General features: G+C 40.1%; 1 protein-coding gene and 1 long non-coding RNA gene across 3 annotated transcripts in view; one reads left to right on the top strand and one right to left on the bottom strand.

Annotated features, from left to right (window-relative positions):
- The window catches only part of CCDC198 (coiled-coil domain containing 198), a 33426-nt gene extending 22613 nt beyond the window's left edge, over positions 1–10813 (top strand). Inside the window, exons 6-7 of one of the 2 annotated variants that reach the window (XM_055538179.1) lie at positions 6226–6404; positions 10325–10813. In XM_055538179.1, coding sequence (XP_055394154.1) covers positions 6226–6404; positions 10325–10375 — 230 coding nt within the window. In that variant the 3' untranslated portion in view covers positions 10376–10813. The remainder of the gene's footprint in view (positions 1–6225; positions 6405–10324) is intronic. The other variant, XM_055538180.1, reaches the window with a different exon arrangement.
- Positions 1–25281, bottom strand: part of LOC129621590 (uncharacterized) — a 130176-nt gene extending 104895 nt beyond the window's left edge. Inside the window, exon 1 of the long non-coding RNA XR_008699495.1 lies at positions 25063–25281. This is a non-coding gene — a long non-coding RNA (uncharacterized LOC129621590). The remainder of the gene's footprint in view (positions 1–25062) is intronic.
- Between the last annotated feature and the right edge of the window lie 1884 nt (positions 25282–27165).

Below are 27165 nucleotides of genomic sequence, written 5' to 3'. Positions count from 1 at the left end.
TTCAGAGTCTGTACACTGCCTACCTTTCTGGCTTCATCTCCTACTATTATCATGCCCAGTTTCCATACTCCAGCCAGGCCAGGTTGCCCAGTGGCCCCAGATGGCTCTGTGATTTCCAACAGACATTTGTATTCACAAACTCTGTGCTGTATCACCCCATCAATTAGAGTCTCGTCTAGTTTTCACTGTATGTACTCTCCCGGAGCAAGCCCATCACTGCAAATCCAGGTATTGTTCACACACACAGAGCTCTCTGTGCTCTGGCCCAATCCCCTGTCTGCAAGACTGAGTGCTGAGAGAGCAACAGAAATGCTGGCTGTTTCTCTGGAGGTCTCGAGCTTCTAAGATGCAGTCCAGCTGAAAGAGATACTGCCACTGCTCAGGAAAACAAAATACCTGATCAATGAGTTAATCAAACAAGAAAAAGCTGAATAATTGAAAATCTACTTGGAGCATTTATCTAACCTATACTCCCAATGCAGGATGAAATCTGGTGTGTAGTCACATAGATGAACAACTTTTACCATTTAAAAATATTGGCGAAACCACCAAGAAACATACCTCAGCTAAAGTTGAACACTTTGAGTCATTGCTTGAGATCAGGCTGGAAAAAAAAAACAATGCTGGTGAAGTCTTTGGAAGACTGTGTCACATGGAGAAGGGGGGTTCTCCTCTACCCTCCTGATATATATATATTTTTAAACTGCTTCATTTTGTTCCAGCTAAAGTTTATGAAGTGCTTACTCTAAGCCAGGCAAAATAGCCCACCTTTAACATGAATTATCGCATTTAGGCTTCACACAACCTCTAAGGCAGGAGTTACTAATTGCTCCCATGAAACAAATCAGGATTCAAGGCCCAGTCTTTCTGATTCCAAAGGGTGCACTCCCACCCACCCCCTCGTTTAGCCTCATCAGGACTCTAGTGGCCCAGAGCTCTGCCCAGGACAACCTTGGGAAAGTCTGCAAATGCAGTTTGTGATTCCCTCCACCCTCTCTCTCAAAAGCAGGCTTCCCTCTGCAAAGCCTATAGAACTCACCACTCTGCAGGCACATGTTCAAGCAGTGATTCCTTTTTACTTATTCTCAAGTAGCATCTTTGATTTCTTTCTATGCTTCTGAAAGCAGTTTACTTTGCTTTCTCCTAAAAATGGAATGTAGACAGATCATAGACTTCCATGGGCATGATACTAGTCAGGGTCTGGTACCTCTTCACCTAGCTCCTCTTATTTAAGGCTCTATTTGTTCATTTTTGTTCCCTCTTTTGGAAGGGAGGATGAGAGTTTCAGATCCCTTGTGAGATTAAAAACGAGTTTTTGTTTTTCCTGCTGCTTCTTTAAAATGAAATCATGCATGCTTTGCTTATATTTTACATATACTTACCTAGTAAGTTACATGTGCTGCTGCTGCTGCTAAGTCACATCAGTCATGTCCGACTCTGTGCGACCCCACAGACAGCAGGCCACCAGACTCCCGTCCCTGGGATTCTCCAGGCAAGAATACTGGAGTGGGTGGCCATGCTATCTGTGTAATATGTAATGATACATGACTTACACAGAGTGAACATCACCCTTTTAGGCAGGCAATTCTGCGAGTTTTAATATATTAATGTGGCTCCTACGCTTTCCAGAAGCCATGATATGAATCTAGTGAGGAGAAAAAGCACTGGACTTGTAATCAAAATCCTTTATTTGAATCCTGACAATACATTATTCAATGTAAGCTCTGTGGGAGCCAGGAGCTTTTCTTATTACTAGGAGAGTACCAGGTACATAATAGCCTCTTAATAAAAATTAGCTATATATTTGTTCATATAGCTTTATTCTACAGAAAGATTGTAGCTAACTTACAGTTGTCTAACCTCTGTGAACCTGTTTCCACATTTGTAAAATGGGAATAAAACATTGTGTCTACCATGCAGAGTTTATGTAAATTTCAAATATTATAATATGTGTAAAAACACATATAAAATATAAAGTATCATATGAATATGGACAAAACTGAAGAAATATGAAACTGATGTCTTACAGCAGAAATAAGATATGCTTCAGGGGAAGTGTCACTCTACATACATCATGTGAATGGCACCTTCACAATTCTGGTCTTACCTGGTCACTTGTACTATTATTTACTTAGTATTTTCCTTTAAGGTATCTTGCTTAGTTTTATGTTTAAAATTTATCTTTGCTGTGAATCAGCTGTAACCTGAAATTCTCATCTTCCTTTCCAAAAGAGGGAACAAAAATGAACAAATAGAGCCTTAAATAAGAGGAGCTGGGTGCAGAGGTGCCAGAACCTGACTAGTTCTGGATATCTTCCATTTTTAGGAGAAAAAAAATGGGTTATGGGTTTGATAGTGGCAATAACATTTTTCTAAAATACATATTATAAAATACATAACCATCAAAAAATTTTAATATTTTGTATGGTCCTTGTACTACCTAAATCATTCCCTATTTTTCCCTACTGGCCTGTTTCTTTCCTCTCTCAAGACTAACTTTTTAAAATAATTATTTATTTGGCTTCACTGGGTCTTAGTTGTGGCACATGGAATCTTTAGTTGTAGCATGTGATATCTAGTTTCCTGACCAGGAATCAAACCCAGGCCCCCTGCACTGGAAGCACAGACTTTTAGCAACTGGACCACCAGGGAAGTCCTGTCTCTCTCCAAATTCATTTTGAAGTATCAATAGGATACACTTTCCTCTACTTTGCTCACCCAAAATCTATTTAGGTTTTAAACATTGTATTTCTCTCTTTTCTTAAGTCTAGCAACCATAAAGAATCCAACATGGATTTATCAAAGTGTAACAAGTATAAGACATCTAGCTAAGAAGTTCTCAAACTTTAAGGCTCTCGGAGAAGGCAATGGCACCCCACTCCAGTACTCTTGCCTAGAAAATCCCATGGACGGAGGAGCCTGGTAGGCTGCAGTCTATGGGGTCGCTTCACTTTCACTTTTCACTTTCGTGCATTGGAGAAGGAAATGGCAACCCACTCCAGTGTTCTTGCCTGGAGAATCCCAGGGACAGGAAGCCTGGTGGGCTGCCGTCTGTGGGGTTGCACAGAGCCGGACACGACTGAAGCGACTTAGCAGCAGCAGCAGCAGTATTCCTGCCTGGAAAATCCCATGGACGGAGGAGACTGGTGGGCTGCAGTCCATGGGGTCGCTGAGGGTTGGACACGACTGAGAGACTTCACTTTCACTTTTCACTTTCATGCATTGGAGGGAGAAATGGCAACGCACCCCAGTGTTCTTTCCTGGAGAATCCCAGGGACGGGGGAGCCTGGTGGGCTGCCATCCATGGGGTCACACAGAGTCGGACACGACTGAAGTGACTTAGCGGCAGAAGCAGCATACAAAAATTTGTATACAGTGCTTTGCTAGTGACTTAAGGGATTTTCAAGGATAATACTGAACATGTGACTTTTGCCTCACATGCTAACTGAAACATCATAACACCAAGAGTGTCGGGAGACTCAAGCTATTGTTAATATTATGTTAGATTCCACCATTACCAGTCTCTTCTTGTTTCTAATTCCCTGCCTCTAGTCCACAGAAAATCCTTATTCTCAGTCTGAGTGATGTTTCTAATATTCTGGGCTCATCTGTAGAGCAGAGATGATTGACAGCTCCAGGCCCCAATGAATGAAGCCTTTCCCAGGTCCTATTTATCAATATTTCCCACCTTCCAAAATTCTCTGATGGCTCACTTGTTCATTCCTTTATTTACTCATTCAACAAATATTTACTGAACTGGGTAGGTGTGGTACTTACAACAGCACAGACAATGAACAAAAGAAAGTCCAATAAGAATATAACTAGAGACCTAATAATCTGAGGAGTTGGACAGTTTCTATGAGAAAGTGGCATTTAAGCTGAGATGGAAGTAGCTGAACGATGGGAGCAGGTGAGCACATGAGTGTGATGTCCAAGTGCTGTGACATCCAAAACTGTGGTCAGTATCTGCATGTACAAACGCCCTTGGGTGGGAAGGAGGCTGCCAGATTCTAGACACCAGTTAGAGAAGAGAGATTCAGATGGAGAGTGACTGGAGATGGTTCTGGAGGCATAGTGAGAGACCAGTGCATGCAGGGTCTTATAAATCATGTCAAATAAAGACTTTGAACTCTATCTTAAGATTCAATGGGAAGCCACTGAAAGGGCAGTTTAGTGAACTAACAGGTTTGTATTTTCAATATTACTCTGTTTGAACTGTGGTGAATGGATGGGAGAGGAATGCAAAAGGATGTGGGGAGACAGGTTAGAAGTACACAGCAGTAGTGCAAGACAGAGATGGTGTCTGGACCAGGAGAGAAGGGTGACAATGAGGAGCGAGAGAAAGAGCAAGATACAAGATATGTAGCCACCAGTTAGAGAAGAGAGATTCAGATAGAGAGTGACTGGAGATGGCTCTAGAGGCGTGGTGAACACCTGGTGGTGAATTATACGTAGGGCATGGAGACAGTGAGGTGGCCAGGAGGTGCTGGGGCAAAGGCAGGACCATAGGCTAGGGTAACAAGGAGAAGAGGCAGGTGTAAGACAGAAAAAGAAGACGAAGCCAACATATCGCCAGGAGACAAAGAGGAGGAGTCCAGTTATACAAAAAAAAAAAAATGTGTATTTCAGGAGACAGATTAGGGCTGCAGGCATAAATTAACTCTAGCTTTCTGTCACTGCTATGTATATAAACAGTGCTCGTAAGTACAACATTCAAGGGGAGAACAGGGCAGCCCCTCAGTGAGGCTGAAAGGAAACTCGTGAATCATAAGGTGTGAATCCTCACATTGAAATGTTTGATTATCCTTTGTAAAAATATGCAATTTCAGACATCAAGGGCTTAAATAAAATATGCCATAAGATTTGATAAACAATGATCATTCAGAAAATATCTAGAAAGTTGTGCCTGATTCTGCCATAGGGGGAAATCTGGAGTTTGACCTAGAATGATTTTCCAAATTTGAAAATGGTCATTAAGACTTTTTTTTTCCTTAAAATCTTTCTTTGAATAAGGCTGTGTGTGCTGTTCTGAAGTGCATTCTAAAAGAGTATTAGGTACTACTTTAAAAAAAAGCAGAAGTAAAGACATATATGTGTAAAATCCAACACCAAAAAATAAATCTATTCCCCAAAGAATAGATGGTAAAATAAATGCCTGACCCTTTGAGCTCTCTAGTTCTGTAGGTCTGGGATGCAACCCAGGCTACTGTGTTTCTGAACGTCTCCATAATTAAATCTGATGTGAAGGCAGAGCTGATTGAGGGTTAGGAAAATGGAATAGTGTGCCTAGGACATAGTAGATGTTCAATAAGTAGCTCCAGGCAACATCATCCGTGCAATACTCTTGCCAAAACAATTTAACCTTAAGTTAATCACAAGGGAACAATCAGAGAAAGCTTAAATTTAGGGTCATTCTACCAAATAATTGACCCTGTGTTCTTTCAAATGTCTGTGTTAGGAAAAAGGAAGGTAATGAAGAGGAGGAAGAAAACATCCAGGAAGAGGAGGGGGAAAATCAGTAAGAAAGTGGGGAGCGGGGAGCAAGAAACAAGGAGGAGAAAAAGGAGGAGGGGAAGAGATGGAGAGAGAAGAAAGGAGTGTGGAAAGGAAGGAAAAGGATGGGAGAACGTTCTTGAATTAAAGGAGACTAACCGATAAGAAAATGCAACACATATTCCTAGATTAGATCCTGTACTCAAAAAATAAAAGGCAAACAGGCAAACAAAAAATAGTTACAAAGAGCATTACTGGGATAAGCATGGATATTTGAATACAGACCAGATATTAGAAAACAGCATTTTATCAATGTCATATATTCTAAGTGTAATAATTGTATTGTGATTATACAGGAAAATTGCCCATCTTCTTAGGGGATTTGTGGTGCCTAATTTTGGTAGGAAGTGACTCTGCAACTAACTCTCAAGTGGCTCAGCTCAAGATACGTGTGTGTGTGTGTGTATACACATATACATATTGTGACACAATGTTGATGAGCTGGAGTATACAAAAGTGTATTGTACCATCTTGTGATTTTCAGAAGATTAGAAAGTTTTATAAATAGCAAGAAAAACATTTTACATGCTTACAGAAACACCAGGTGAAATCCTTTATGTATATATGTGTGTGTGGGTGTGTAGATTATTTTGTATTCATAAAAACCCAAGCTTAAACAAATACATCAGTCCGGGGTAAAAATAAATTAAATGGACTTTCAATTCTTTGTAGGAAATACACAGAATGCAGACTTTCTGGAACATCAAGCAAGGAATGACCACTGTCCCAGGAAAATTGGCAAAATGGAAATATGGCTCCATGAACAGGAGGCCCGGGGAGAGCTTCTCTGGGACAGCTCCAGCTCTGACTCAGATGAGTTGGGGAAAGTAGAGAAAAAAAAAAGAGCACTGGTGAGGACCAGGACAGAAAGAATCCAACATTTTGATGAGTTTTTTGATTAAGAATAATAATAGTTAATACTATTCACTAATTAGTTACTGAATGTATTGGAAGCTTTCTTTCCTTTAAAAATTCCTCAAGGTAGTATATGAATTATTCTAAAAACACCAATTCACTTTCTTTTCATTTGAAATCCTAAGATTAAAGGTGCGAGATAGATTGTTAATATATTAGTACCATATAACCCACTGCCTCAAAACTTAGGGACTTAACTAGCAGCCACTTATTGTCCCACTTTTCTGTGGGTTGCTGGGCTCAGTTGGGTGGTTCTTCTGTTGGTCTCCTTTGAAGCCTTCCATGCCATGGAAGCTGGATGGCAGGTAGGACTGGAGTCATCTGGAAACTCAACAAGGACACTGACACAGCTGGAGTTCGCCCCCACGCTGTATCATCCCAGAGCCTCCTTACATGGATTTCCCGAGTGCTCTCTCCTGGAGGGTAGTGAATTTGCTTTTATGTCAGCCCAGGGCTCCCAAAAGCAGATGTTCCCAGAGGAGGGAGAAAAAGCTGCCAATCTTAACTCTAATCTGATCATGGACCCCACACTCTGTTGACTACTGCAAGTCATAGGCCAGGTCACAGGCAATGATAAAGGGGCTATGCAGGGCAGCAATTCTGAAGTGTGGTCTACTGGGGTACACCTTTGAGACATGGCACCCCACCATATCTTTAAAAGCAAATCATATCTTCTAAAACAAACAGATGAGAGAGTAGATTTAATAGAAATAAAAATGACTTTCTAAAGAAAATCACAGGATGCTGCATTAGACACTAAGCTCACTTAAGTCACTTTCTTGTGAGTTATAAACTTTTTATCTCATAACAAAGAGGTTATAGGAAAAATGTAAAGTTATGAAATTAGATACTTGCTCCTTGGAAAGAACAGCTATGGCAAACCGAGACAGCATATTAAAAAGCAGAGACATCAGTTTGCTGACAAAGGTCCATATAGTCAAAACTATGGTTTTTTCCAGTAGTCATGTACGGACGTGAGAGCAGTACCATAAAAAAGGCTGCATGCCGAAGAACTGATGCTTTAAAACTGTGGTGCTGGAGAAGACTCTTGAGAGTCCCTTGGACAGCAAGGCTATCAAACCAGTCAATCCTAAAGGAAGTCAACCCTGAATATTCATTGGAAGGACTGATGCTGAAACTCCAATACTTTGGCCACCTGATGCGGAGAGCTGACTCACTGGAAAAGGCCCTGATGCTGGGAAAGATTGAAGGCAAAAGGAGAAGGGGGTGGCAGAGGATGAGATGGTTAGATAGCATCATGGACTCAATGGACATGAATCTGAGCAAACTCCAGAGGTAGTGGAGGACAGAGGAGCTTGGCATGCTGCAGTCCGTGGGGTAGCAAAGAATTGGACACAACTTAGCAACTGAACAACAATAAAAAAATGTTAAGTGTGGAAGGTCACTGTGAATTAAAGCTCAAAATTAAATGGAGATCTCTTAGATTATGATATAGACCTTAGAAATTTACAAAAGGACACTTAGAAGTGTTCAATCCAAAAGTTATATTCTCAAAAATTAGATTTTTTAACCTTTTAAACAATCTGCTCTATTCAGATTTTACCAGTTAATACACTCATGTGTGTGTGTGTATTTATTTCTGTGCAGTTTTATCACATGTATGGATTCATGTGAGCAACAGCATGATCAGACACAGAGCAGTTCCATCACTAGAATCCCTTGCGCTATCTAAAGGCCCCCCTGCAAAGGAAATTTTCAGGCAATTTCAAGAACTTCTTTTGTATAAAACTAGACTCCACTTTTAGCAACACCTAAAAATATTTTAAGCATCCAGAAGCCTCTAAGAATTCAGTGAACTTTAAAACAAAGTGAAAGAAAAATTCTCTTTTAAGCTTTCTCTAGGAAACTTACAAAACAAAAATAGTAGAGAGAACACCCTCTAACTTTGACATTCAGTACATTCAGATCAGTCACTAAGAAGATGAAAACTTCTATGTCAGGGGACACACACTCATATTTCTTCCAAGGACAGAAGTCAATTAATTAGGTCATCTCTGGGCATTTTTACTCCCAGTTCTTTGCAAGTAGTATACTTTTTCTTTGGTAGGTATAAAGCATATTTCCTACAAAGGAATGCATAGATTGTTTGACCACTCAGCCTTTTTGGAAAAGTAAGAACCTTTTTTTTTTTAATTGAAGTACAATTTAGTTAGTTTCAGGTGCAGAGTTTTTCCCCTAGATCTTGGAATTTATACAACTAAATCGATAGCATAAATTAGACATTGTCTTGAGATACGGGAACTAGACACATATGTGTACTGGTGAGGATAACATGGCTCAAAGTATTTCTTGAACTTCAGAGAATGTTAGCAGCAAAAGAAATAAATCATGATGCTTTCTCTGTTTATTTGCCTGCTCAGTGTGGAATTCTCACCCAATCTTAAATTCAAGAATTTTAAATTATAATAACAGTGATATTAATCATTGCTAATGTGCACTGTTTACCATGGGTCAAGAACTCTCCAGATGCTTTTCATATATAGTCCTCACGACAATTTTGTGGGTTACCCCTGTTTTATAGATGACGAAACTGAGGCACTGAGAGGTTAACTAACCTTCCAGGATCACCCAGCAGAACAGCGTGTTTTTGAGCAGACTGTTGCTTACCAGAAGGGACCTGATGCGAGTCAGGAGCACTTCACTTCCCTCCTCTTCCTAATTTTACCTCAGCTCACCAGTGACTTTCTGTAGTGTTCCACATTTCTTTTCAGTTACTTGTTTTTTGGTGTTGGAGCAGACTACTACTGCACTAGAAAAGGTATGAGCTTTCTTTTAAAAAGAAATGCATCGGAGCCCAGGTGCTTAACTGTGGGCATAGGGCAGGATAAGAGCACTGAGAAACAAGTCAGGAGGGGAAGTTTCCAGGAGTGAGGGGCACAGAGAGGCAGATGAGAGAGTAAAGGCAAACTTAACTGTCTTTACAACTTGGCCTGGGAGCAGGATCAGTGAGCAACCCCCCCGAATGCCCCATCCAGGATGGAACTCAGGGGTGCACTGTGGCCTGGACCAGAGAGTGGTGGTTCTCAGAGCCGGTGCTGGAAGCACCTGGCAAGTGACCAAACACGTAGCAAAAAGTAAGGACTCATGGGCCCACCAGAGCTCTGGCACTAGGTTGGTGTCTCCATTTTTAAGCTCCTCCCCATGAATCTAACATGCAGCTAAGGCTGAAAACCACAGCTTCACTGGTATCACCATGCTACTGCAGCAGATACACCAACTTCTATCTTTAAAAGCAGTAGCTTTTGAGGTAATTTTTAAAGGTAAGGACATGAGGCCTGGAGCTTCACACACAGTAAGAGGTTGTTCGTTTTGTTGGTAATTGCCTGAAAACAGCAATCCTTTACTTAATCTTGAATTTGTTCAGGGGCAGTGCAGGGCCATCAGTAAACACAGCTGCCACTGCTGGTAAAAGCTATAAAATTAAGCCTCAAGGCAAAGTTGTCAATTTTCTCCAACAGAAAATCTCAGCTTTGAGGGGAGCTGGGGAAGGCTTGTCTATGGCCAAATACATGCTTTCTCTTAGGAAAATAACATTCTTGCTCTGAATTTTTCATGAGAAAGAGAAGTCTTTTGGGGATGCTTTTGAAAATGTGTTTTTACTCAATTATTATTATTTTTTTGTGCAGAGGGTCATTCTTGTTCATCTATCTATTTTGATGATAATTCTGAGTTACTGTACAGGGAGTTAATTGAAGATGACTCTTCTTCACCTATGAAATAGTTTTGTAAACAAAAAAGATAATCTTTTCTGTTCACACAGAGCCATTAGAGACAGAAAAACACCAGTTCCTCATGCCTTCATAAAGATATCAGCTCTTTATTCCCTTCTTACCAGGAAAGCCTGCTGCTGCTGTTGCTGCTGCTAAGTCGCTTCAGTCGTTTCTGACTCGGTGTGACCCCATAGACGGCAGCCCACCAGGCTCCCCCGTCCCTGGGATTCTCCAGGCAAGAACACTGGAGTGGGTTGCCATTTCCTTCTCCAATGCATGAAAGTGAAGTAGCTCAGCTGTGTCCGACTGTTAGCGACCCCATGGACTGCAGCCTACCAGGCTCTTCTGTCCACAGGATTTTCCAGGCAAGAGTACTGGAGTGGATTGCCATTGCCTTCATCCGACCAGGAAAGCCTGCTGATCATCAAATCATAATTAAAGTCAACTGTTTTTTCTCTCAAATGAACAACAAGAGCCTATTTCCACATATTACTACAGAATCTCGCTAATTTAGAATACTTTGGGGAGGGCTTGGGAGAAAATAGGCTAAGGGGTAGATTAGGGAAGATGAGGCCATTAAAAATCTGAATTATGTCTCATTTTTAAAGGAATACTCAATATGTACAAAATAAAAATATATTTAAAAACAAAGTCAAGAGTTAAGGTTTATTTTTAAATGTGTACTTCATAATAAGTCTGCAATTCATTCATTTACTTAATCAAGCATTCAGCTAGTAGGTTTTAAGTGTCTATCGGATGCCAAGCATGGTTCCAGAGGCTGAAAATACAGCCATAAACAAGACAAAAATCCCTGGACCCATGGGTTACGTTCAATGGGGAGACTCTGAGCAAAGAGTCAAATAACACAATACAATTTCAGGTAACATCAAGCATTATGAAGAAAGTAAAGCAGATCTGAGGATAGGCAATGGAACGGACTGTTTCAGGCAGGATGCTCAGGGAGGGACTTGTTAGGGAACCAGGTTTGTTCAAGCCAAGACACTGAGACAACAAGGTTTGCAGCAAAGAGAGGGTTTATTCTCAAGGCAGCCGAGATAGGTGAACAAGTTTAAATCTGCCTCCCTGAAGGCAAGGGGCGCTGGTATTTATGAGATAAAGATTAAAGTAGCTGGGTGGTCTGAGGAATGGAGAGCATGGGGAAGGTGACTAGAAAAAGTTTCTGTAATTGTTGTTCTGCACAGGTGTAACTAAGCCACAGGCCTTGGTACATTCAAGTATGTAAGCACTTGGCAGGATCTAAGAATGGAGTTTTCAGCCCTCTAATGGCTAAAGGACACTGGCACATACCCATTTGGAGGATCACCGGTCCCATTTAGTTCTGACTGACTCGGCTTGAACTAGGCACAGCTGACCATAAGTTCTTGGAAAAACAGGCTATGAGGAAAATAGGCAAGTCTTTTGTAGCAGAAGTGATGATGACCTTGATTAGTAAAGACAGGTGAAATGGATTTGACCCACAGTTTTAGAATCTCTGAGGAAGAGATTTGAATGAAGTGAGGGTAGATGCCATGGGAAAACCTATGAGAGCAAGTAAAAAAAGCTCTGAGGTGAGATAAGGTTGTCATTTTCAAGGACGAACAAGAAGGCTGGAATGGCTGAGTCAGCAAAGTTGCCTGACAGGGAAAAATCTCAGAAAGCTTGTCAAAACATAGTTGATGAGGAGCCCCAGAAAATCATGGTGTGATGATGAGTATTAAATGTAACAGAATTTAGAGAAAGCAGGGGCTGGTTCCAGTCTAGACTGACATCTCTGATGTGATCATGCACAGAGGCAAACAGACTATGGCCAACACAAATGCCATGTGGCCATAGCTGACTTTCTGGGCTCACCCTTGGCCCAGCTGAGCCAGTCAGAGAGGGTCTCAGTTTCTGCTGATGCCAAAACCTGAGTACATTCAGGAGTGATGCATAGTAGTGTTCTGCTCTGTGGGCCAGAGATTCAGGAACACAGGTGCTGCAGTAGACAGAATCAGAGACAAGGGATCCACTGAGACCCAACAGCACATCCGTCCCTCATTCCCAGCCCTCCTAAGGCCCTGCTGCCTCTTGTCCTTCCTTCTGAGACTGTATCCTTATAGTAAATTCACCTTCAGCTTGGGTCAGTTCCACCTGATTTCTGTTCCTTAAGGCCAGAGAATCTTAGCCTAAAGAAAGCTTACACAGCAGTCTCCTCCTTGCCTTACGATGCATTATTAGAGGCTGTGGAGGGCTGAGTTGCTGAGTGTGGCCAGTTATGGTTCCCAGCAGGTATTATGAGGATCTCTTCTCAAACCCATATTCAGTGATACCACATCAACCTTGATGGGAGTAGTTACACCACAAAAACTGGCAAATGTTATGAAACAGGACTTTTCTTTTCCAGAGCGCTAGTTGCTAAACATTTCCCAGTACACCTTTCTAGAGGTAAAGACCATTGGGCTCTAGAGTCTGAATTCACATGCCAGCACTGCCACTTCCTGCCTTAGGTCAGTTATTTAACCTCTCTGGCTACAGCCTTCTCATTGTAAAAGGAAGATTATGATAGTGCCTGCCTCACAGTGTTGCTGTGACAGAAATAAGATCATAACATGTCAAGTGCTTGGAACAGCACCTAATACCTAATAACTTCTCTGTACATGTTATATAACTAGCAGTTTTATTCTTATTGAAATTAGGAATAAAATAAGAAAAAATCTGTGGTTCTGGAAGTCTGGTCTGTACAAGACATGAAACAAAAGCTAGAAGTACATAACTATGGAATTATGAAAAGATTTACCATGATTCACAAATGATGTGATTATATGCCTAGACTACCCAAAGGAATCAGCTGAAAAACACATAGAGTGAATAATGGAATGAAAACTAGGTATCTAGATAAAAGATATATTTAAAAATCAGCAGTTTTTGCAAACCATTTCTCAGAAGTTAGCCAACAGAAATAAAAATATCAGTATGCAAAGTCAAAAGTTCAAGGACGAATCATGGGTTCACTAATCGTAAGGGAATGTCTCAGGATATACTGTTTCAGAATGATTTCTTTCTCTAACTCTAGCTCTCAAGCTCCCGTTCCCATCACTGTCCTCTCAGCAGTTCAAAGGACTTCAACCACTTGTGTCTTAAAATTCTGCGTTCACTTAAGGTTTTCCCCTCCACTCCCCTCTCTCTCTCCCCAGCCAGGCTCCATGTTTGGGGGAAGAAGCACAGGACTGCTTATGGCCTCACCCTTGAGGAGTATGAGGAATATCTCATCAGTACTGTCCTCCATCCTCTCCAGCCTTGACCGAAAGATAAGCATCTTGATGATCTTGAGCATCGACCTCCCTGTCCTTAGTGTGCACCCCAATCCCAAACCTCCATCTACGTTACTTCCTGCCATACTCTGGCACTGGCCTTGTACAGTGACTGCTTATGAGGAAGCCCTGTGGTGGTCTCCTGCTGTTGGGCCCCACCTCAGTTTGAAAGGTGCTACTCATCCACCAAGAATCAACTACATTTTCTACACAGTCCCTGGGATGGGCTGTCCATTCCACATACTGTGCAAAGGAGTCCCCAAGGCTTTCAGTTCTCAACTCCCTCCCAGGCTTCTTTGGAGGCCTTGGAAATTTTTTCACCTATTCCTTGCAGTTCCTGTGGGAGTCAAGGCTTGGGGGTGCAAGCCCTTTCTATTGAAACATATCTTGTTGCCATTATTACTCTGCTACAGCACCCAGATGTTGCTTCAAATCAGGTTCATAATTTTTATTATTTTTCATAAAAAGCACGTCCCTCAAATATGTGTTTCTCTCCACTCCACAGAGATGTAGCTTTCCACTTTTAAATCAACAAATCTTCCTGAAGGCAGCAATGGTAGTCAAAATATTTAACTCTGAACAGAGCATGGACAGCAGTTAGAATGGCCCCAGTAAGGTCCTCTGAATGAAAATCTGCCTGGAGTCTCTACATGATCCCATCTCCCATTTTCACACCAAAGGAGAGGCCAGGAAGAAGGCCCCACACCAGTTCCTCAGCTAAGCTTCCTTCTCTCAGTTTCTTCTAAAACACTTGCTTCTAAGCCAAGAAGTGGGGCTTCCCAGGTGCCTCAGTGCCAATGAATCCATCTGCCAATGCAGGAGGCATGGGTTGAAAAATTATAGTATGAAACCTCAATAAAATCAATTTAACATTTAATATAGAGAATTAATGGATTGCTTAGACATCCATGATATATTACTAAATGAAAAAACTAAGGTGAATTACAGAATAATATGTATAATTTATAACTTTATTTTCATGTTTATATATGTTGTAGAAGAAAGAGAAAAAAATATGACAAGAGACTCCAAATTAACAGTATTTATAGTAGAGTGAGATTGGAGCATATCTTAGGTCAGTTTCCCAGAAACAAATCCTGAAGTGATTTGAGTGCAAGTTAATGCAATGGCATGCCACTCCAGTACTCTTGCCTGGAAAATCCCATGGACAGAGGAGCCTGGTAGGCTGCAGTCCATGGGGTCACAAAGAGTCAGACATGACTGCGTGACTTCACTTTCACTTTTCACTTTCATGCATTGGAGAAGGAAATGGCAACCCACTCCAGTGTTCTTGCCTGGAGAATCCCAGGGACGGGGGAGCCTGGTGGGCTGCCGTCTGTGGGGTCACACAGAGTCGGACACGACTGAAACAACTTAGCAGCAGTAGCAGTATTTTTTAAGAAGAAATCCCAGAAAAAGTTAATAAGGGAGTGGGGAACCAGGACATGGAATGGGGAGAACCCAAGTAAAGGTGCAATTTCAGGCAAAGTTCTGAGGAAGGTAACTTATCTCACAGGAGACCCTGAAGTATGATTGAGATCTGAATTGTTGAGACTGATATCAGGAAACTCTTCATAATCCTGTAACCTCCAGTCATTGGCTAAGTATTCCCTGGTGTGGAGCAATTGCCTGGCACCCCTAGCCCTCTGCCCATGGGGGCAATGAGCTCCACTAGCCCAAAGCAGACTGAAGATAAGTCTCAGGTGAGGGTCATTGAAAGTGAAAGCAATTTGTCCCAAAGAAAGGGCACACCAAGTGGCAAAATGTATTCAAGGAGATCTGAAAGAGCAACAGAATATACCACGGAGTAGAATGGGGAGATGATCAGTACAATTTGAATCATTGCAAGGTGCAGCAAAACAGACATTCCTGTCATATGCCATATATATCATACACACTCAGTTACTGTTATTTTGGAGTAATGGATAGATGGCTGATCATGGCAATGATTTTACTTTTCCAGGAAGCAAACTAATAATAGAAGCTTCCAAGAAAGTATTTAAAGTTATTTATTCTCCCTGACCCAGTGTTCTATTTATAGGATAAATTCTTAAAGATATGAACATGTAAACATTTGAATATAAAGACATTCAATGCAGCATTACAAACACAAAGAACTTTAAAATAAAAATATTAAATTTACAGAAATAAAACAGGCTGACAAAAGCAAGTGTTTACAAACAGATGAAAAAGACAATACAAAATCCTGAAAATGTAAAATACAATTAAAAAAAAAAGTTGCTTAATAAATGAGCTGCATAACTGACATCAAAGACTCATTGAGCTAAAAAATTTGTCCAAGGAAATTTTCAAGAGTGTTGAATAAAGGGGAAAAACATGAAAGATGGACCTAATAATTTCCCTTCCTTAGAAAAAAGACAGGACATACAGAGGAACAAAGATAGCAGTAGACTTTTTGTCTACTATACAAGCCAGAGAACAGTAACATCTTTAAAGTATTAAAAGGAAAAAAACCCGTCAACCTAGAATTTTATACCCAGAGAAAATATATTTCATAAACGAAGGCAAAATGAAGACTATTTTAGACATTCAAAGCTCAAAGAATTCATCATCAGCTGACCAGCATTGAGAAAAATGTCCAAGTTTTTAGGCAGAAGGAAAATGCTATCAGAAGGAATTATGGATCTACCCAAAGGGATGATGAGCACTAAAAATGGTAAATAATGTGGGTAAATATAAAATACTTTAAAAAAATTTTTAGAACTTCTGTAAAAGTTAATTGACTAAAGAAAACAACAATGTGTTATGAGGTTTATTTTACATACATTTTATATGTTAAATGTTACATTTTACTTACATATATTTTTACATATATACATAAAATGTGTGTCTTACATGTATTGACAACAAAATAAAGGCCAGGAAAGAGGATATGGAAGCATACTGCAACTGTAACAGCTTTTCCACTGTACATGAGTGACTTAATATTACTAAAAGGTAGACCGTGATATATAAATAAGTATATTATAAGCATACTATGACAACCATTACAAAGAGAGGAAAATACACCAATAAGAGCAGATAGAATCAAATCATTAAAAATAAGACCAAAAAGAAAGAAAAGATGGACAAAACAGAAGATAAAGTAGATCCAAAAGCCAAGGTGCCCTATTTAAATCCAACTATATCAATAATCAAATGTAAATGATCAAAAGCACTATTTAAATGCAAAGATGGTCAGATTTAATAAAAGAGCAAGAACCAATTCTATGCTGTCTTCAAGAAACAAACTTTAAAGTCACAGAAAAGTGAAAAGTAAAAGGGTGAAACAAGGTATACCGTGCTTACATGAACCAATGTGGAGTTACCACAAAGTAAATTTCAGAGTATAGAATAAGCAGCAGCAGCATTAGCAGCCAAAGTTATATATCTACCCAGTTTAGCAAGGGCAGAAACAAAAGATCATATTGAACCTCCCCCTTCCCACCTGTATTAAACTCAAATCCCCAAAAGGAATGATAGCCACACTGAATCACACCGCCACTCTTTGGAAAAGCAAGTCCAGATGACTGAGAGCCTCACAGAGTCACATGAAATTGAGATGAGTAGCTTACCAAAGGACAGATTCAAAGATGCTGAATAAAAGCAGCAGATATGCACTACAGATAAACGCTTAGGGACTGGCTACTTTCCTAACACATCACACAGGTGAAAAGCATAGCAATGGTATGATCCTATCCAAGAACAACTTAATAGTGGTAGAAGAGAATGAGAGGAGTTTTTAGGTGCTTATTAGTTCTGAAAACAATGCACAGTAGTCTCTCCTTATCCATGGGGGATAGTCCCAAGACCCCCAGTTTCGGGATGCCTGAAAATGTGAATAATGCCTAATCATTTTATATATATATATCTCCCTATACACACTTGTTTGAAGCATGACAGCAAAACTAGCACAAATTTCTTTTTTCATCTTTGCAATTTCATGGACAGAAAATTTGCTTTTACTACTGATCTCAGCAATCTCAGTATATGATTTTTTTTCTTATTAAGTTGAAAACTTTTACTTTTTTGCATAAAGGAAGCACTTTACAGCTTCCCTTCGGTGTAACCAAATTGCCAGCATCACTACCATTGCTCTTTGGAGCTATTATCAAGTAAAATAAGGTTTCCTTGAACACAAGCACTGTGATACCTTAAGAGTCAATCAAAACAGCTATAAATGACTAACAGGTGGAGCATGCTGGACAAAGGGATGATTCACATCCTGAGCAGGAAGGAGCTGGACTGGTATGAGATTTTACCACACTACTAAAAATGGCACACAATTTAAAACTTATAAATTGTTTATTTCTGGAATTTTCCACTTAAAATTTTCAAACCACTGTTGATTACAGGTAAGTGAAACCATGGGCTTCTCTGGCGGCTCAATGGGTAAAGAATCTGCCTGCAATGCAGATGACCGAGTTCAATCCCTGGAAGATCCCCTGGAGAAGGAAATGGAAACCCACACCAGTATTCTTGCCTGGAAAATTCCATGGACAGAGGAGCCTGGCGGGCTACAGTCCATGGGATCACAAGAGTTGGACACGACTTAGCAACTAAACCACCGCCACCACAGGTGAAACCACGCAAAGCAAAAGCCTTGGAGAAGAAGGGACTACTGTGTTGCCTTTTAACTAGAAAATGACTCTCCAGGAGAACAAATGAAGAAATAATTTTCCCCCAGAATTTATCAGCATAAACTTAAAATCTTGAGAATCTGAGCAATGAAAAAGAGTTAACACTGAATCCAAGTTTTCAGTAAAGAAACAAAAGGTGATTTTACAACCTTCTATGTTTTGCACTCCAATGGACTTACTCAAATATTCCTGTTATTCTTCAACATTTGCTCTCAGAATTTTCTTCCAAAAATCTAATTGAAGTCTTATCACACCATGTAGAATTAGGAACGCTATACATCTGCTTCCAGATCATAAGACATTAAGAGTAGGTAGGACTTAGGTCAAGGCTGACCATCTCCAACCACAGACTACCAGAACTGAAGGGGAATTTAGGAATCTTCTATTCTACCCTCTCTCCCACAGGGACAGAAATAACCACAGCACTCACAGATGACCTTCAGGACTGACTGGCTGACCAACTGATTTTATACCAACTGATTTAGCTTAACTGGCAAATGCCTTCACAATTATTTGAAAAGAAACTTATTTTTCATTCAGTGCGTTTTACAATGTAACAAATACACATACCACTGACACCACCCATCCCTCCAGAAGAAGCACAAACCCCAAATATTTCTCTAGAACAAGAGCTGCCCACTGCAGGCCTCTGTCTAAGGGTTGTAGAGGTTTGCCACCTGCTGACCTTCCACTGAAGCACCTTGTCCTCCAAGAAATGGAGATTGCTAACAGCGATGTCACTGACAAACACCGAGGCTGAAGAATTTTGCAACTATTTCCCAATAAAATGTGAGGTTCTTTTTTTCACTTTCTTAAAAAAAAAAAAAAAAAAATCCAGCAGTGAGGAGAATCAAAGCTCAAAGATTCCACTTGAATAGTAAAGTGTTCATGTTCGTCTAAAGGCCCTCTGCTGGCCATTCTCATTATATGCGTTCCCAAAACTCCTTAACACTTTTTTGGTTTTGTTTTTAAGTGAAATTAATCACAAAAGTCGGGAGACAGTGAAGATATTTTTCTAGCATTTCTGCTTCCAGTCCTCTCACCTGACTCCAGCATTTCTTTTTACTGCTCATGTTCCTCACTGGGGTTTGAGTCAGCTGCCAGAAATTCCTTATTCCCCATCTCTGGAAAACAGATCAAAAGATCAGGCCCTGACCTTTCATCTTGTTCTGAGCTGGCTTCAGATTTTCCATTATTCTTTGCAAAGTTCCTGCTATCTAGCTTTTGGCTTCTTTCCTGACAAACACAGCATACCAATGCTTTTAAATACTATCTAATCACTAATAGACTGGGAACTCATAAAGGTGGACACATGACACGATCCTCAGGACTGCACAGAGAACCCCAGCACAGGCTGTGAACGTGTCAGGGAAAGATGCACATTGTGGGTATCACTCACCAAATTCTAATACCAGAGTCTGTCCCACTATTTAGTCTCCTGTCCCTACTCCCATTTTTAATTTCTCCCCATCCCTATTTCCTGTTAAGAATCTACTGGGCTTCTCTGCTATCTCTTTCCTTTACCCTGCATGTGAGGATCATCCTTGTCAATACTGGGAAATCAAATGTGTATTTATTTGTTTAGGGGTGGGATGACCAGAGGATTTTTGAAATCTCTTATGGACATCTGATTCTAGGGTGATAAATCAATCCACTGCAGAGCTGATTTAAAACATTAACACAGATATAAATGAGCTGAAAGTTTTTTAGATAAATGAAAAGTAGCTAATGAGAATTCACCTTTAAGAACCATGACTTATGCTGGCAGAGAAAGAGACATATTGTATGACATCCCTTATATGTGGAATCTAAAAAGAAATAATACAAGTGAACTTACAAAACAGAGACTCATAGAACAAACTTACGGTTGACTGTACACGCTGCTATATTTAAAACGGATAACCAACAAGGTCCTACCGTATAGCACAGAGAACTCTGCTCAATGTTATATGGCAATCCGGATGGGAGGGGAGTTTGGGAGAGAATGGATACATGTACATATATAGCTGAGTCCCTTCACTGTTCACCTGAAACTACCACAATATTGTTAAATGGCTGCACCCCAATACAAAACAAAAAGTTTAAAGAATAAAAGAACTATGACTTATGAAGAGATATGCTTCTAATGATAATAAAAATGACCATTAGCAAAAGAGAATGGAAATTCAAAAACTAGGAATAGGGAGATTGTAGCAGATACAGACTAGAAAAAGTATTACCAGGGTCACAAATCTTTAAATTTGGGGTGACAGTCACTGTCTCAGTTTCTCAATCTAAATGCTAATCCATTAAGAGAAATCCTTGATAAGACATAGCTACATCAAACTGAGCAGAAACTGTTTAAGTTTAAGCTTGTAAATACTTTTTTTCCAGATTCAAACTACCTCTCAATGAGTACCCGTTATGTTACCTCTGTATTGCTGCATATCAAACCACTACAGAATGTAATGGTTTCAAATAGTCATTTATTTGCTCCAATTTGGCAGTTTGGGTGGGGCTTTGTAAAGCCACGTATCTGTGAGCCAAATGACATTAGTTTGGGGTGCTTCTACTGGTCCTGGAGGACCCATTACAAGGTGACTCACTCACATGGTTGGCAAATTGTCATTCACTGTCAGCTGAGAACTGTCAGCCTAGGGCTTCATTTCTTGTCAGTATGAATCACTTCACGTGTCTGCTTGGGCTTCCCAATGGCATGGCAACTGATTCCAAGAAGGAAATGGAAACTCCTAGCTTCTTAAAGACTGGGTTTCAAACTGGCACAGTGTCACTTTTGCCACATTCAGTTGGTCAAACAGTCAGAGGTCTAGCCCAGATTCAAGAGGATGAGCTGCTATGTCTATGAACTCCTTGTTACTCTCTCTGTGGAGAGATCGGAGTGTTTCCCCATCCTTTTGAATCTTTATGTAATATTTACAAATGACATACACATCGTTTGTCTTCAAAACACTATGAAATGGTAATCAGTTTTTCCACTTTAAAAAATTCCCCCTAATTTTCATATGTATAAACTCAGCCCCAGAAATATTAATTATCTTGACTAATATAATGGAGAGAAATAAGAAAGAACCAAAGAAGTCTTCCTTTTCCTTAACAACCCCAGACACTCGTAACTTGTGCTTTACACAGATCCCCTGGAGAAGAGAAGCCTTTGCTTTTCTTTGGGTCCAGGAAGAGAAGGCACAGGAAAGAACAGCAGAGACTGTCAAGAGAGTTGTTTCTCTGAACATGGTGCTAAAATGCAAGCTCCATGAGGGTAAAGATTTGTCTGTTTTGTTCAACACTAGAGGCCCAGCACTGACTCAGCACAACTGTTCCACAAATATCTACTGAGTGAATGAGTGAATATTTGGTATGAAAAGACCACTTCAAGTTTTGATATAGCTTAATGTATTAGGTAGCAGATTTGGAATTACATAATTATTTTTTATAATTAAAAATAAAATTGAAAAATTACAATCTCTAAATATTGAAAACAAAGGAATATAAAGTTATTGGCAGAACCATACAGAGAATAATCATTTCAAGTTACTGTTAAACACAGCATTTTGACTCCGCATCTTGAGTGGGATATAAAGTGAAAGCCTTTTTTTTTATCCTTTGGGATAAAAGAATCATGAAGAAAACAATTATATCAATTATCTTACTGACAGTGGTAGTATCTGACACTATCATATGTATGTTTCAAGTAAAACAAATAGATAATTATGAACTAAGATTTCCAGCATAAAAGACAGATGAATGTAAAATCAAAGTTCAGTAAAACTCTATACTCTACAATTTCAATATAATGCCTTTTTTCTTATATAATGTATATATAAATAATATATCAGCATATATATATATTTTTCTAGCCATTAAACAAGCCTAGACACAAAAACAATACCACTACCACCACCCAAATTATGTTCTCTGAAGACCATTTCCTACCAAAAAGAATCAGGGCTACTTGGAGAAATTACTGATTCCAGTAAAGAGCAGGAAAGTGCAAGATGCTCCTGGACCATTTCATTGTGCGTGAAAGAAAGAAAATTATCAAATACTATTGATATTATGTTTAAAGGGTATAATAGCCATGTGAAGAGGTTCCACCTGGCCAATTTGAAGATGAAAAGACTGCAATGAATTAAAATATGAAAAACATAAAATAATTAGTTCATAATAATACTCAGAAGATGAATATACTGATCACCCTGAAGATTTCTAGCACACTGTCTTAAAATTGGTAAATAACAGGAAAGGACTAGCAATTAATCCTGCCTTTCTTATACAAATTGGATTTCAGCATAATCAAACAGCTGATGAAAGAAAATTCTTTATAGAAACATTTCCACTAATATATACAAACAGAATGTTAGAATGACACCATATTGCAACCTCTAATAAAGTAATGGATTGAAGCAATAGACACCAATGGCTACTAAACCTAGCAGAAAAGCTGATGGGTATTTCTTAATCACATCAAACTGACACCACCTGAACCTACTGATGAATCTATTATTTTTCAAAGTATGTATCAAGAGCTGTGAAAGGTCCAGATTTTATTCTATTTGCAAGTAAACAAAGTAACCTGCCACAATTTCATGGAAGCTGATGGTTAATTTGTTCTGTCAACTTGACTGGGGCAGGAGGTGCCCAGATACCTGGTTACACATTATTTCTGGGTGTGTCTGTGAGGGTGTTCCTGGATGAAGTTAATGTTTGTATCAGTAGACTAAGTAAAGCAGACTCACCTCCCCAGTGTTGCAGGGCCCCATCTGATCTGTCAATGGCCTGAATAAAATAAAAGGATTCTGCCTTTGAGCTGGGACATTGGTCTTCTCCTACCTTCATATTTAGATGGAAACTTCTAACACTATGTGCATTCCTGCTTCTCAGGCCTTTGGACTTGGACTGGAACTTACACATTTTGTTCTCCTGGATCTCTAGGTTGCTGACTGTGGCTCTTGGCAGATCTGGAGAACCCACACTAATGCAGAAGCCAAGAACAGTCTATCACAGCAATAGCAGTAGTCAGAGTGTTGCCACTTTCACACTGGTTCCCCGAGCCTTGTTTCTAACAGTGACACAAAAGACCTATACATGTAGTGGATTGCATTAGGAAAGGAACTCCAAGCCTAAAGAATTCTAATATTCTGTCCTATACAATCAGCTTGCCTGTCCTCTGTTCTAGTGGAAGGTATTAGCTCTTTCTTCCAAGACTGTTCACCATACAAACATCCTTGAAAACATGGTGCAAAGAGCTGCCATCTAGCCACCCTGGCCCACCGCACACACATACATTCACCCCGCCACCACCAGGTTCTGAGGAAAGAAGACTGGTCCTTTCTCTTGTGAAATTATCCAAATGGTCTGTATTATACAAATGTAGAGAAAAGAACCTCCATGAAATATTTCCATTTCAGAAGAGGGTCTTTGCTTTAAATTTGAATGGCCAAAACCTGGCAGCATTACAGGCAAACCTTTGATAATATTTGGCATTATATTTGATAGATTACAAAAGAAGAGTAAAACCATGTAACAAAATATGTATCTCATATAAATGATGAATAAAACCAGTTAACTGGCAGCAGCAAGATCCTACACCCAGAATACAGGGAAAATACCTACTCTGGTCACCACTTATATCCTCTTTCTAAAAGACTACCTGCTTGTGAAAGATTCCTACCCTCGGGTGAAACAAACCTGTCAAATCACTCTCATTTTCTCCCCCACAACAAGTTAAGCACAGATGTTAATTATCTTAGAAACTGTCTTCACATTCATCGCTGACCCTTATTTCTGTATTCAGCTTTAAGAAGTCTGCTAGTATGGAAGCTCCCAACAAAAATGAATCCTATTTTTAAGCTTAAATTCATCCAAGATAGCGTCTCTATTTTCCTGAAGATCATCCCATGGGAAGGGAAAACAAAGTCAAAATAGAAGAAGTTGGTCCATATAGTATTTACAACACGAAGCACTGGCTTTAAGGACAAAGGACAAGGGTCAGCACTCTTCATGGCCACTCACTAGCTGTGTGATCATGTGCGCACTGCAGATAATGCCCCTCCCTCTCTTCATCTGTGGAAATGTGATCATAAATCATCCACCCATCAGGTGATTTAGAAGACTGCAACATTCTTTGTGAAAGCACTCAGCATGAGTGATTAAATAAGTGCTGAGAGTTTGCTTTCTTTCTGAGGAAGAGCATAATTTTTTCAATGCTCTTCTTTTTCCATAAGAAAAACTGAAGAAAGGAGACAAATTTGAACCAAGTGGAGCATGTGGACCCAGTCTGTCTCTAGTCCCTTAACAGCCTTAATTAATAAGAACGCCAACCAGCCAAACCCAAAGGCCTGGGCTGTCCAGGTGGCATCCTGGAGCTCACTGCAGCTCTGCCAGGCAGGCCAGGACTCTGGCTTTGATGCCACCCCTTTCAGACACAGTCGGACACAACTTAGAAGCTAAACAATCAACAACCAATGACTTTCAGACACACTACCATGGCCTTGACACAGGAAAGTTGATGAACCAACCGACACATTTGTCCTGTAATTGCAGGTGTTGGCAGCTAAGTTTCAACACACTGATTTGCTTGTTGATTATGAAATCTTTGATAGGTCTCAATGACCAGTTCAACCTTGCATATGACCAGGAATGCTTGACCACAACTTCTAAGGTAGGACTTTCCTGGACTAGAGTAAAAAGCATGCTAATTCAGCGTTCCTCAAAGTGTGGTTCCCTGGGCCTCCAGCTCCATAACCTGCTGGGAATTTCATTAAAATGCAGACTTTCCCCAGAGTTACTGAATCCGAATCTCTGGGTATGGACCCAGAATCAGCACCAGCACCACAGGATATCAGGCACCACCATGCTTATTAAAGTTTTGTCACCAGCAAAGCCCATAAACAGTTCCCAGGGAATAAAAATACAATTTGGGTAATAAAGTCTAACCTTTTTCACTTGCTCGTGGGGTGCCATGTGTAGAAGCCTTGCATCTGGCACTTCAGACCAGAGTTCCTAGTGCGAAAAAGCAGCGCGACAGGTCAGCTGGGGAACCGTGTGCCTCAGAGACCCAGGGCCCCACACTAGGAGCTGGAGCCTGAGCAGCACGCAGCGACTGCCTAGGGAAAACCCCACCCCTCCCCATGACGTGGTCCCTGTAAAGCAGCCCCGCCCACAGCCCGTAAGCAGAGCACGTGCTCTAGAGCTGGCGCTTTCACCTCTCCATTCTTTAATCAAAGAACAGAGCTTTCTTTTGTTTCCCAACCGAAGAACTTCATCTGGTACTACTGGTGCCGGTAACATCAGGCAGAAGAATCCTTGTTGGGGCCCTACTCTGGAGGACTAGTAACAGTTTGAGGACTGGTTAAGCAAACTGAAAATTACCATTCAAACTACTCAGGCTTCAAGGGCTATATGTAACAGATAATACTTCAAACCAGAACAGTGTTTACATATGTTAAAATGCTGAATTCCAAAATATTCGGTAATGATTTTTTTTTTTAAACGAGTGGAATGTGAGAAGCATAAACTAATAGAAAATCAGATTTGGGGAATTTTACCTACATGAATCACACACTCAAACTGGTTGCCCTCAAATGGATAAATCTGTCCACTGTGCAATAAAATGATTGATTTTAATGGGTTCAGTTGGCTGTTACATCAGTCTCTGCCAGGCTCCTCTGTCCATGGGATTCTCCAGGCAAGAACACTGGAGTAGGTTGCCATGCCCTCCTCCAGGGGATCGTCCCAACCAGGGATCGACCCGAGTCTCTTCCATCTAACCTGCACTGGCAGGCGGATTCTTTACCACTAGCGCCACCTGGGAAGCCCAGTGATAAGAGTAGCAAGGTAATAATCACTTGGCAAGTCTATTACCAGCTATGACAGCTGAATTCACTTTGGGTTTTTACACGATTTTGAACTTAGAATTGGATTTAAGTAGGAAAAATACTTTACAGTACAACGAGTAGTAGAAATTCTATGTCAGGCTTTATCTGTAAATGTGGCTGGGGTCAAAAAGGCCGCTTGCTGGTTAGGATACTGGTTACACTCAGGAGAATTCACCAAGAAGTAAATATATTGAGGCTAATGAGGGCCAGGTGTGTTTCAGTGCTGAAGGGAGTTACAAATAGCTAAAGGAAGTAAGAATAAAACCTGTGGTGTTGGATTAGAGTCAGAGGGGTCAATGTGAATGTATGTATACATACGGATGTGTATGTGTACATACATCCTAGTCTGCTGAGAACTAAAAGCAATGACAACCAATACCAGTGAGAACCAAGGTCATGGTTTCTAAATTACATTCTCCCCTGAAGGAACCAGGACTCTAAAAAAATGAGTCCAGGGCTGTAGCAGGGGAGTGGCAGATGAGCCTAGAATACTGTTTTGTGCCAGAAAGTAAGGAAGTGCTCAGAGATGACAAAAGGACATAGGAGCCAGTTTTAGGAGTCTAATAAATAATAATAGTAACAGGTAAGAACACTGAGTAAAATAAAAGCCTGCAAGTTCATACATAAATGAGTGAGCATATAAATTAATGAAGGGACGTGAAAAGCTCTACCTTATAATAAAATGTCAAATAAAAAACATAAAGGAAACAGTGGAATTAGAATATCACCATTTGACAACTGTCACAATTGATTTAATCATAAATTATCAATGGATGATAAAACTAATAGGTGAAAATTTAATAAGAAGTATGATATCTACAGAAGTCTCAAAGCATCTGTCCATGAAATATTTGTTGAATGCTTCTTAATAAGTACATGGTAGTTACTAACTTTATAAAAGAGTAACAAGACAGATACCATCTTAACCCCGTGATAAAAGTGAACATCAACAGTAACAGGACAAATAAATGCGATGTGCCTCCTTATATTATACTACTGAAAGAACAGATCACTTCTGTAGTATTCTTGCCAGAAATGTGTAATCTGAATCTAATCATGAGGAAACACCAGACAAAACTGAACTAAGGAACATTTTAGAGTAAATTTTAAAAACTGTCAGTGTTATAAAAGATAAGGAAGGACTGGAAAACTCTTCTAGACT

The sequence above is a fragment of the Bubalus kerabau genome, chromosome 10 (assembly GCF_029407905.1).
Source record: "Bubalus kerabau isolate K-KA32 ecotype Philippines breed swamp buffalo chromosome 10, PCC_UOA_SB_1v2, whole genome shotgun sequence".
NCBI lineage: Eukaryota > Metazoa > Chordata > Mammalia > Artiodactyla > Bovidae > Bubalus > Bubalus kerabau.
The sequence above is the reverse complement of the archived record's forward strand: the minus strand, read 5'-3'. Positions and strand labels throughout refer to the sequence as shown.